At 45.2% G+C, this 12,520-nt stretch overlaps 1 protein-coding gene across 1 annotated transcript in view; it reads left to right on the top strand.

Annotated features, from left to right (window-relative positions):
• Positions 1-2,115: 2,115 nt before the first annotated feature.
• fat1a (FAT atypical cadherin 1a) overlaps positions 2,116-12,520 on the top strand; it is a 71,580-nt gene continuing 61,175 nt past the window's right edge. The window contains exons 1-2 of the mRNA XM_079159330.1: positions 2,116-2,202; positions 3,733-7,022. Coding sequence (XP_079015456.1) covers positions 3,761-7,022 — 3,262 coding nt within the window. The 5' untranslated portion in view covers positions 2,116-2,202; positions 3,733-3,760. The remainder of the gene's footprint in view (positions 2,203-3,732; positions 7,023-12,520) is intronic.

The following is a 12,520-nucleotide window of genomic DNA, read 5'->3' as shown; positions in this document are numbered from 1 at the left end:
ATCAGTTGTTGATATGTGACTTCCTTTCTCTCCGCCCCCCTAGTGCCTCCTTCACTTTTCCGAACGGGAGTAGGCTACTGACTGAAAGAAAATCACGACTTTGCTCTTTCTTTACTGGCTTTTTTCCTTTTTTTTTTGCTTTGTCTTCTTGCGCGCTCCTAGTAGGGTTACAATATTCCGGATATCACCTGAAGGCAGCAACAGTATGCAACTCCACCTGCTCCGTTTCTGGAGGAGAGGAGCGAGGCAAACCGTAGCCTTCAGCTCTACTGTACCCAAGTGTGATGGCTCTGAGCGGACCGCAACAGAATCGAAAACTGTGAGGGACTGAAGAGGAACACGGGTTCTCTCAAACAGAAGCCTCCCTCGTCCGATGCTCGTAAAAACAAAAAAGCTGACAGGATTTATGTGAAGTGAAGTTTGGAGCGGCATCCGGCGATCACCCAGCCGGTCTGGTGAGTAGCTCTGAGTGAAATCAGAGGACATGGGCTCGTGGTTCTTGTTTCTAAATGAGGTTAAAATGACTCTTAAAAACTTTGCGCTCGACTCAGAGCATATTTTAAAGGGCGTTGAAGAGGAGTGAGTGTTTCTGTCTGACTTGTGCCAAACAGCCTAAATGCACAAATACGCACGCTTGGCGCACTCGAACGCACCTGCACACACACTGACAAGCTGGCTCGCGCGCACATATACAAATACACACACACACACACACACACACGGGGAACACTGAGTACAAGTTGACAAGTTGTCAAGCTGCATGCAGCACAGGCTTTCTGCAGGCGCACCAGCTGGATCGCTGCAGTCCGGGCAAGAGCAGTGAGACAGCGCCATCAATCGCATAGCAGCCACACTCCTGTGCGCCTGTGGAGGGAATGCGGTGCAGCTTTTTGGGTCTGGGAAGCAGTCAGGATGGCTGTGTGAGGAGGGGTGGGGGTTGATGGGATCAGCGTCTTCTTGGCGGATGCACCTCCACCATCAGTCAACCCTGGTCTACTGCCAAAATGCAGACCCTGGGACGCACTGCTGGACTCTACATCCTCGGCCTAAACCCAGGCTATTAAAAGACAATAACATTAGTGAGAATAATGAGAAGGAGATAATCCCCGGAATTGATGTTAAAGCACCTAAATTGCCGCCACACGCGCGAGGAAGTATTATTTGCCCATTTGTCATCATCAGGGATGCCCTGCACTGCGATTTCATTTGCAAATGAGAGTTTATCCACCTTTTGTATGCTGACAGCAAAATTATGATGTGAATTTACGGGTCATTTTTCAGCCCAGTGAGCACATATTATTGTCTAATTGACTATCTGTATAGTGTTTGTTTGCTTCCAGCCTGGGGTCAAACTGAACTCTCCTTTTTTTATTTGTATTCATCACAAAACAGCCTCGTCACGGCACATAAGTGGTTTGGGCTGCAGCTGATCAGGTGCATATTGGATTAACGTTAGTCCCATTTGGACAGGACGAGGTTTTGCCCTTCGTAAGGACACCTCGCGTGCCGTGCCATTAGAGTATTGTTATAACGAGAAAAATAATGAAGAAAAATACACAGAATTGAGCTGGATAAAGTCACTAGGAAGTGACACCAGGGCGTCACATATTCCTAAATTACATCTCACGGGGCATCTCTCAATTTGAATGAGCCATTTGAGAAAAAAGAACAATGACGGCTATTATCGATTTTTATTCACAATCAATATGCCCTCACAAGTGGATGTTTGAGGTTTGAACGTTTTAGCAACATATCATTTCAGTAAAAAGGACGCTCCTAAAGGAAAGGCTACCTTTGGGGTCACAGGTGAAGTGGTGGCTGCCAGATTAAGTTTAATCTGATTTAGTTGGACACAGCCTTTTTGGCCTTTTTTTTCCTATAGAATATTTTGTAGTTAAATATAGGCTACAATGCAGTGGCAGTAAATCAAAGTAGGCTACCCTGGTCCTGGGTTCACAGCGGAAAGGATTCCATCCCGCTGCCAAGCCGGTAAGTAGATCCGGACGTGCGCAGCGCGGAGAGATACCGGACAGCTCCAGAGTGGGAGAGAAAGGGAAGCAGCGAGGGGGAAAGAGAGCGGCTGCCTAGTGGTGGTAGATGGAGCAGCGGAGAGGAGGCAAGTCCACGTATTACCATGCCGAGATTTGGACTACATAAACTACATGCAAAACCTCCAAATATACGAGATTAATAATAGAAGAGGTACGTTAATCGTTGTTTTTGTACTCTGTGGTCCTTCAGCTCCTTTCGCGTGTAGCTTGGGCATCTGTGGGACGAGTAAGAAAAGTTGAGATAGGTTAGGTCGGCTATTGTGAGCTGCGGGTCTGTGGAAGAAACCAGCCGCCGCTGCTTTCTTTCCCTCTTTTAGGGGGAAGTTTAGCCTCAGCAAAACTATTGGTTTAGGGTTGTTTTTCATTGCACGGGTTTTTTTTTGTGGTTTGTTATTCACCCTGGAAATAGTTTATGCGTTGTTTCACGTTGTGTTGGGAAAGTGTAGAGTGTTTCTTTTTCTTCGAGCAAATCTCTGCTCCGCGCACGGCTACCATCGTGAACTGAATGGCTTTAGATGGGGGATGGGGTTTGAAATGGAATGGAATAGTCTGTTGGCAACTTATTTTCTTGAAAGATTTCAAATGTAGTTGTTCTTTAAAACCGGTCACGGATTATAGGTTGCAGATAAACCACATTTGGCAGATGCGAAACCTTTTTTTTTGTCGTATGTGTAAAAAATAAACCAGAAGTTTTAGTTGGAGCTGGATTTTCTTTTGATTTTCTTTACAATGGTCGCCCACAAGCAGATGGTTCTTTTGTACCTGCAGGGTATGAGTTTTAGATTTAAGGTGTTTTCCTAGTTAGGCTCTGTCACTTATTAACCCGATATTATAAAGTGTTAATAACTAAACCCTGCTCGGGTCAAAAGTAAATAATGTAGCTTTTATACGCCGCTCTGCTGCGCACACATTGCACCGGCTCGCTTTTATTTGTCTTTGTACGGACTCCCACGCAGCCCGAGACGTTGTAAAGCGGCTGTAAACGCATGAATGTGCAATTTTAAAGCAGTCTCATAGTCATCTCCTCTGTAGGTTTTATCAGTGATTGTAGCTTGATGACAACGAAAGCAGCACTCTTGCATTTGATTCAACATTTCTGGTCTTACTGGCAGAAAACGGAAGTTATTGTATTACGACATAGTTGTTGCTGCTTGTTTTAATAACTCTGTTAAATCCTCAGTGAGTGACCAGAAATGTATTTTTTTTTAAATTGCATTCCCATACATGATAATTAAATGTGCATTGAATTTGCTTTTTTTTTTCATCAATAAGGAAAACAAGATTTCCGTGTCTTCTTATTGCCAGTTCTTTCTCTGAGCTCACTGCGCTTATGCTGGGATACGTTATGTTCCTCTGTTATGAAGCGCACATATTTGGCATCTGGCAGTGTGCAGACATGGGAGCAGGTCGGTCTTAGATCTTCTCCCCCTGACTGACTGCTCTGCTTTATTTTATTCCCACATGGAACCTATTTAGCCATTTATCAGCCCAGCCATCACTTGTCATGGCATTTAAAGGAGTCTGGGGAAAGCGCACAGTGGAGAAAGGAATCTGATCCTTCCACTGCCGATGATAGTAGAAAAAGGCTGATTTCATTAAATGTAATTCCAGTTAATTGTATGTACTTAATCCACTTGCATTATGTTATAATACTAACAATTCTATTTTTGTTTGTTTCCAGGTGGTTCTGTGAAGATCACGGTACGATAATGGGGAAGCGCTCGGTTTCACTGCTCGTGCTGCTCCTGCAGCTCCTCTGTGGCTGCGCAGGGAACCAAAGGATGGCGAGGGCTGCCTCCATGCAATTCACCAACTCTGTTTACAACGCCACCATATATGAGAACTCTGCTGCTAAGACTTACTTAGAGAGTCACACCAAGATGGGGATCTATATCACAGACCCGGCCTGGGAGATACGGTACAAAATCATCTCTGGAGACAATGAGAACTTATTCAAAGCAGAGGACTACCTGCTGGGAGACTTCAGCTTTTTGCGAATAAGGACCAAAGGAGGCAGCACTGCCATTCTGAACCGGGAGGTTAAGGACCACTACATACTGACTGTTAAAGCTTCGGAGAGGAGCACCAATTTTGAGTGTCGCACTCGAGTTATGGTGCAGGTACAGGACACCAATGATCTGAGGCCTCTGTTCTCACCGACATCCTACAGCATCTCTCTGCCGGAGAACACGGCCATACGCACGAGCGTGGCTAAGGTCACGGCCACTGATGCGGATATCGGTACCAACGGAGAATACTACTACAGTTTCAGGGAGTGGACGGACATGTTTGCGGTTCATCCGACGAGCGGCGTGGTGACACTGACGGGCAAGCTCGACTACTCTGAGACGAAGCTGTACGAGCTGGAGATCTTCGCGGTGGACAGAGGAATGAAGCTGTACGGCAGCAGCGGCTTCAGTAGCATGGCCAAGCTCACAGTGAGGGTGGAGCAGGCCAACGAGCATGCGCCCGTGATCACTGCCGTCACCTTGGCCCCCTCGGGTGCAGACCACGACCCCACCTATGCTATTGTGACGGTGGAGGACGGTGACCAGGGACCAAACGGAGAGATAGCGTCACTGAGTATTGTTGCCGGTGACCCTCTTCAGCAGTTCAAGGCTGTGAGGAGCAGCCCCGGGAGCAAAGAGTATAAAATAAAAGCGGTTAAGGAGGTGGACTGGGACAGCCAGCCTTTCGGATACAACCTCACTCTACAGGCGAAGGACAAAGGCAGCCCCCCTCAATTTTCATCCGTTAAATTGGTACATGTCACTTCTGCACAGTTCAAAGTGGGCCCTCCCATATTCGAAAAGGCAGTTTACAGAGTCAATCTGAGTGAATTTGCCCCTCTTTTTACACCTGTCACTATGGTAACAGCCCTGCCACAGTATCCACAGCTAAAGTATGCCTTTAGACACAAGTCTGAGAAGAACAGATTTACTATCAATCCAGATACCGGCTTAATCAGCACCGCAGGACCAATCAATGCTGATTTTGCACCCCGGTTTGAGCTGGACGTGATCACAGGGGACAAAAAAGCGGCAACAAAAGTGATCGTTGACGTGATTGATGTGAATAACAATGCACCTGAGTTCCAGCAGACGTCTTACAAGGCCAGTGTTGATGAGAATCTACCCATAGGGACCAGTGTGGTAACGGTTAAAGCCACTGATCTAGACAGAGGCGAGAATGGCTACGTGACCTACAGCATTACCAATATGAGCCCTCAGCCGTTCGTCATCGACTACTTCTCCGGCGTCATCAGCACCTCAGAGGTCCTAGATTATGAGCTCATGCCAAGGATTTATAATCTCAAAGTGAGGGCATCCGATTGGGGATCGCCTTACCGGAGAGAGGTGGAGGCATCAGTAACCATCACATTAAACAACCTGAATGACAATAAGCCCTTGTTTGAGAACATAGACTGTGAAGTGACTGTGCCGAGAGATCACGGCGAGGGAGAGCAGATAACAACCGTGTCTGCCATAGACGCCGACGAGCTGCAGCTGGTACGGTACCACATCAAAGCCGGCAATGAGCTCGATCTGTTTGAGCTGAACCCAAACTCCGGCGTGCTGTCACTGAAGCAGACGCTAAGCGAGGGAGAGGCAGCTAAAGTGTCCTTTCACAGTCTACAAGTCATCGCGACGGACGGCGAACACGAGACCCGGCCGATGTTCATGAACATAACCGTCATCACGGCGCGCAAGCCGGTCCAGCTAAAATGCGTCGAGACCGGCGTGGCGACCATGTTGGCCGAAAAGCTGCTTCAGGGCAGCAGAATCCACATGCAAACCGAGCCGGATGACAACTTAATGGACTTTCACTCAGTCAACCGGTACACTCCTCAGTTTGCAGAGTCTTTCCCCAGCGTTATTGAAGTGAAAGAGGACCTGCCCGTTGGGGCCCGGATTGTCCATTTAAGTGCCACAGACTCGGACAGCGCCTTCAATGGCAAACTAGTGTACGTTATTTCAGGAGGAGACACAGAAAGCCGCTTCATAGTAGAAATGGAAACCGGTTGGCTTTTGGTGTATTCTCCTCTCGACAGGGAAACAACGGACCAGTACACCCTCAACATTACCGTTTATGATCTCGGCATTCCACAGAAATCCTCGTCACGCCTCTTGGGCGTTAAGATCCTGGACGCCAACGATAACAGCCCTCAATTTCTGCAAAATTCGTATTCAGTCGAAATAAGCGAGGGCACACCGGTCGGGACGGAAATCATCCAGGTGGATTCAACGGACAGAGATCAAGGAGATAATGGAGTCGTGAAGTATTCAATTTTGGGGGGCACGGATCATTTCGCGATTCACGAGGAGACCGGTGTGGTGACTGTCACGAGGCCGCTGGACCGCGAGCTCCATCCGGTTTACGTCTTGAAGATCGCGGCGCACGACCAGGCGGTGAACGAGCCTCAGTTAGTGTCCACGGTGCCGCTCAAAATCACCTTGGAAGATGTGAACGATAATCCGCCGAAGTTCATACCCCCCAACTATCGCGCGAAGGTGAGGGAAGACCTTCCTATCGGTACTGTCATCATGTGGCTGGAGGCTCACGACCCTGACGTCGGACCTTCCAGTCAGGTACGATACAGCCTCATTGACAATGGAGACGGGAACTTTGAAGTCGACAAACTCAGCGGTGCCGTGCGGATCGTGCAGAGTCTCGATTACGAGACGAAGCAGGTGTACAACCTGACGGCAAAAGCTAAAGACAAAGCGAAGCCCATGTCCCTGTCGTCGACCTGTTTCATCGAGGTGGACGTAGTGGACGTGAACGAGAATCTCTACCGACCTAAGTTCCGATCGTTCATGGAAAAGGGATTTATAAAAGAGGACGCACTCGTTGGGACTTCTGTGATGACCATGTCGGCTGAAGACGAAGACAAAGAGCGCGATGGAGAGATTCGATACTCCATTCGAGAAGGATCCGGCCTGGGGATATTTACCATCGATGAGGAAACTGGTGAGTTTATTTTCAAAGTGATCCTAAAAGACAAAAAAAAATATACATCAGTTTGAAATCATTTGCAAGGGGAAAGTTTTACGCAGCTAGAGTTTATTCAGTTCATGTCACTGTGTGGAACAATGAGGTAAGGGAGTCTTCCAGGAGACGGGTAACGTTCCTGATTCCAGTCATTTTTCCTCTTTGGGATAATTGACGACGGGACCAGATGGACCAGCTGTCTCTCAGACCTGTGTGGACATTCCTGAGTAGTTGCTGCAGCCCTAAGAAGATTCTTAAGTGCTTTCACCTCCTCTCTCTGCAGCTATGCTGTCCCTGTATTTAAATATTTAATTTTAAAATAGTATCAATTTGGAAAATGGTCATATCTGTTGGACATAAGATATAAACATTGTAATGGCAATGTTTGTTTTTTATAATAGTGCATTTTCAACAGGCAGGATTTGCTCGCGAGTTCTTTATTATGTTGCAGAAGATATGTTAACAGTTGCTCAACTGCCCAGAATGATTTTGAACAGCTGACTCAAATTAGCTCAAAATAAGCAGTCTGGAATTCCAAGAGTTCCTACCCAAAAACCCAACAATCACCTGATTTGGATGTTTTGGCCTTGGCCTGCTGCCCTCCTTTTTGAAGCTTGGTAACCACATTCTCGGGTGGCTTAATGTGACTTTTTTCCCCCTGATTTGAAATTAATTTCTCTCTGCATTATGCATATTTAATGTCTAAATGAGGCAGTGGACCGGAATGCATAATACATTGATTTTCTCTTGGCACATGTAACCTCAAAGGTCATAAGAAAGATGGAAATGCAATTTGTTAGTGTGCTGCTGACGTTAACGGTTGTAAAAATGGCTTTTATTTTTAGTTCAATGTTTATTAACAATTTTGATATATGTGAATTATTCAATAAGTTTGACAGGAAGTCTCCTCAGCGAACCTGTTGGGAAATACTTTATACTGCCTGGTAAATTTAGCAGGAGGAGAAGAGCCTTTATGAAGGATCCGTCCTCCAGGGCTGTGGTGTGATTGTGTCTGTGGAAGTGGCTGAATTCTCATTTGTAATAAGATTTTGTTTTATGAACAGACATGCTGCAAGCTGGAACTAGTGACAGACTGTATATGCTTTCTTGCAAGAATTACCAAGTGTGGTTCTATGTTGTATGAGTTCAGTTTCTTATCTACTAAATTAACTGTAATGGAAGTTGAATTTCGCAAGGAATAGTACAGATGTAAGATGCACTACATATACAGCATCAGTCTTGAAAGGGCCACATGGAGTCCAGCGACTAGTCCATGTCTCACTTAGTGTAGGGTGCAGATCCAGGGAGCCCGGTCTGATCTGCTACTTAATCCCAGAGGCACATATTAAGTGATTATCAGGAGGTGCAATGATAGGATTGTCCTGGGTTGGGTCCTGTTATTATGGATTACATTTGAGGTCAGTAGACAACTAAATACAGCTAAGGTGGTGATGCCCCTCCTATGATTTCACTAGACGCAGGGTGTAGTTTTGTAAGACCATATGCATTTAGAATATTTGGCTTCTAAAAAGGAAAATATAAGCGCGGGTGCACAGCCCGCTATATATTCAGTGCTGCAGCTGCACGCTGTGAATCTTAACCTGAACGTTTTAAAAAACGGTTCCAAATTAGAAAACAAATGAAAAAGCAGTCATGGAATTTGTTTTTTGGGTGGGAAGCAGCGAGGGAAGACTGTTCCAAGTCTTTTCCTGTTTTACTTGCCACATTAATTCTAAACCAATGCCGTTGTGTTTGCTCGGAGTACAGGATCAGTTTGTTGCATGGTTTTGTTCTTTTCACCACAGCATAAATCTCTATTCTCTCCGCTATTCCTCTGCAGTCGCATCCGCAATAGCACAGTAACAACAATACTACTTTGTGGCTTACAAAGTGTTGCCGTGGAAAACTTTGCACTCTGCGGTTGCTGATGCCAGAAGACATTGAGTGATGCTCTTAGAGTAGGTGTATCTAACAAATCTGAACAAAGCTCGTATTTAAGAATAGGCTCGCTTCCCACTTGACTGACGTTCCCAAGCCACACAAGGAGCAAACAAGTTATTTTGTTTGTAAGATACAGCAATTAGATTTTAAAGTGGTGTCCATTATTGCTGTTTATTGAATTTATTGTCTTTTCATTTGCGATCTCAAGTATAAGAAACCCTTTTTAATGCAGGCTTCTTCTCCAGATATGGTTCCTATTCTCTCTGACTGCTCAGGGAGTCCATGGCGACTGTTTGCCCAGACATTCTCTGTGTTATTAAAAGCTCTGTGGTCACTGGCTCGGTGCCATCTTAATTTAAACTTAACTCTTATCAAGGCTCCTTTCCGGGCCCCTTCCCATGCCGTAGACCAAGTTTACCATTCCTCGCTTCAATCACAGTCAAGTTGTTTTTTGACTGACACGGACCTAAAAGAGTTGGAGCAACAAAAACTGAACTTTGATATAATGAAAGCTTTTCAAGCGCTTTTGTTTAAAGGAGCAATACACGACATTCAGAGCATTACTATAGCAGCAAATACTATTCTCTGTGAAAAGATATAGTGGAGTAATGTCTACCTGAGCCGAGAATGAAGTCACTCTTCCTCTGTGTGTGTGTGTGTGTGTTGCAATCCGAGCTTCTCCTTGCTTTGCGGACATAGCCGGGCCAGCTACGCCTGCTTTTAGTGCATGTTAGTGCACGTGAGCGTGCTCCACTGGTTAGCTCACGGCCGCCGCTCTGCACTGCTTTCATACAGCGGTAACGCAGTTAGCGGCGTCACGGAATCGTAGCACCCACACTCTGGTAAACAGTGTTAGCTTTGCCAGCACGTTTGCTGTAGTTTGAACTGTTAGCACCGTTAGCTATGATCGGCCATGTTGAGAGCCAATCAAAATGCTCCAAATCTCTTATATTGCACCTTTAACATATTGACCAGCTCGGAGATTCAGCAGGAAAAAAAAGCAAGATACATATTTCACTATTAAATGTTTCCATTGTAGTCCAGCATTATCTTTTAGCCTGTGGTTTATCCAACCAATTTTGGAGAAACATTACTCCATCTTATAGTTTGCGAGACGTTTCCCCTCACCACCCACCAGTGTACTTTTTTTTTTCGCCACCATTTTGTGCTTGGGGAGGAAGCATCCAACTTGCTTGTCAGGGCTTGTAAGCTAAGTGGCTGGCTACAGTTGTACTCGTTTGGGCCCTACAGGTCAACAGATAAGGATTTTCAAGAGCTAATGCCAATTCTGGAAAGGCAAGTGTTGCAAATGGCCGATGTGATTTCCTTTCAGAAAGGCTTTTGCAGATATTTTAAAAGATGCTCGGACACTCAGCTGACAGTATGGCTGCAGAGTGACCCAAAAGAGCACAGATTACTGAATGTGGGTCAGGAGTGAGGGTTTTAAGTATGATGTCACTCCTGCACATATACTGTTAAAGGTAAATTCAGTAGAAAGCATTCAAAGAAACAAAGTATACAAACACTACAGTTTGCAGTAGCGTCGAGGTGAATACATAATGGCTTCCAGTGCTTGTCGTAACACACTAGCAATAAAACAATTCTTATCATGATGAACCAAGTCTCCACACCTTTAAGTACAGCTGACTCATGTTCACCCTGACGCACCTTCAGACATCAGCCAACAGATACAAAAGGCATGTTTTATTTTTATATTGCCAATGAGTAACTCTTTTCATTTCATTATTGCTGGGATGACGAATGGAGATTGTGCAAGTCAAGACGCTGAGCCCGAATTGATCAAAAGGTAGAAAAGTCAAAGGTAAAAGGAAGGAGCCAACTTCACAGAAAGCCCTTTTTAGTTCGGATAGACTGTTGCGCGACTTCATCTCAGTCTGCGGTATGGAGGCGATGTTGACGAGAAATGTCTTGAGGTTTTAATTTGGAGGATGCTGGACAGTGATGTCCTTTGGCTCACTATGAATCTACAGTTCAGAATATCTGTGGACAAACGCTGTTATTAAAATAGCTCTAGAACATTAATATAAAATGGGTTGCATAGTGGGAGGGGGTGGGGAGGAATGATGGCCGCTGCTTGATTGAAAATGAAGAGTAAAGGTACACAAAGAATTGTACTTGTATTTATTACCGATTTTGTTATACCGTGCTAGCTTCTGTAGATATCAGCTGCAGGACGATACATTTGCGCGACTCCACTTAAAAAGGAAAGAGTCACTCGAGGCTATATTGCCGTGGAGGTGATGGCGTGGGGCTATTGTTGTGTTGTGTCTTAGTTTGAAGTGAAATTATCCAGTGTACAAGGTGACCAGAGCCGAGCGTGTTCGGTCTAGATGGGATGCCGAGTCTCTGATTGTATAATGTATGCACTGCCCTTTCTTGTTGGATAATATATGCATTGCCCTTTCCCTCGAAGCGGTTTGCAGCCTGTGCTGTAAATGCGTTCTTTGTTAAAGCAAATGAAGCCGTTTGATGCACAGTGACAAAAGTCCTGTTAGTGCGTTTTCCATTTCCACCAAAAATAAAAAATTGCCAGTCCTTCTCTTTATCCAGTTAAAGTAAACAGAGTCTTGACAATAATTAATAAAGACGCGTGCTTGTGTTCGTTCACGGTCTGTCTTTCGGCATCACGTATAGTTCGTCAAAAAGGGGGAAAGCTGTTGCTCTCTGTCCTCGATTTTTCCATTCAGCGCCGATACGTTCGAGATAAAAGTGGGACTGCAAAGTGGCACATGATTCCGAATGGTCTTTTGCTTGAGTGCTGTTACTGTGGAGACGGGACCAGGAATGTGCAGAGGGACAAAGTTGACTGTAGGTTGCTAAATGAAAAACACACTTTCGCCTGCTTAAAAGTATGTTGTTCTCTCAGTCCATTAAATCTTCTGAAAGAAACTTGAGGCTGCCGTGTGCAGAGGATGTGCTTCATTGTGTGTTAATTCTTGTCATTCTAACGCTCTCTTGAATCAGATCTTAAGGCCGACTCTCTGTTCCTGTGGATGTGCTGTGGATTACACTTTTAAAGCAGTGTTTTTCACAGAGGGTCCGTAGGGACATTCAGAACTCCATAATGATGTTACGTGCGTTTGCTTACTTAATTTAGTAAAATACAATGCTAAAAAACTAAATGCATGCCATTAAACCGTTTTTAGTTTGTTGTTATTTAATACGTAAAGCCACCGGTGCTAAACAGAGCCACTGCCATAGACAGCAGTGCACAGCATTATGTGGGGAAAAACAGCAGTGATACGTTGAAAAGATTAGCATCTTCCTCACAGACACTTCTGAGAGCATATTCACTGCTGAATTATGTCAGAGATGTACGAGATTCTGACATGCTTTTATCCTTTTTATTCAGATTTCAGCAACTGTTTCAAGTATTTAGAGCCAATTTCACGGTTTTACGGTGCCTGGCAAGTGACAGCCCTGACCACAAATCCACTCAGGTGCAGTGGAGTGGGTGTCATTAGGTCTACTTGAGGACGTGGACACAACAACATCATATAACCCTGTGGCTTTGC

The sequence above is a fragment of the Pholis gunnellus genome (genome assembly GCF_910591455.1).
Source record: "Pholis gunnellus genome assembly, chromosome: 5".
NCBI classification, from domain to species: domain Eukaryota; kingdom Metazoa; phylum Chordata; class Actinopteri; order Perciformes; family Pholidae; genus Pholis; species Pholis gunnellus.
Note: the sequence above shows the minus strand (reverse complement) of the source record. Positions and strands in the feature narration are given on the sequence as shown.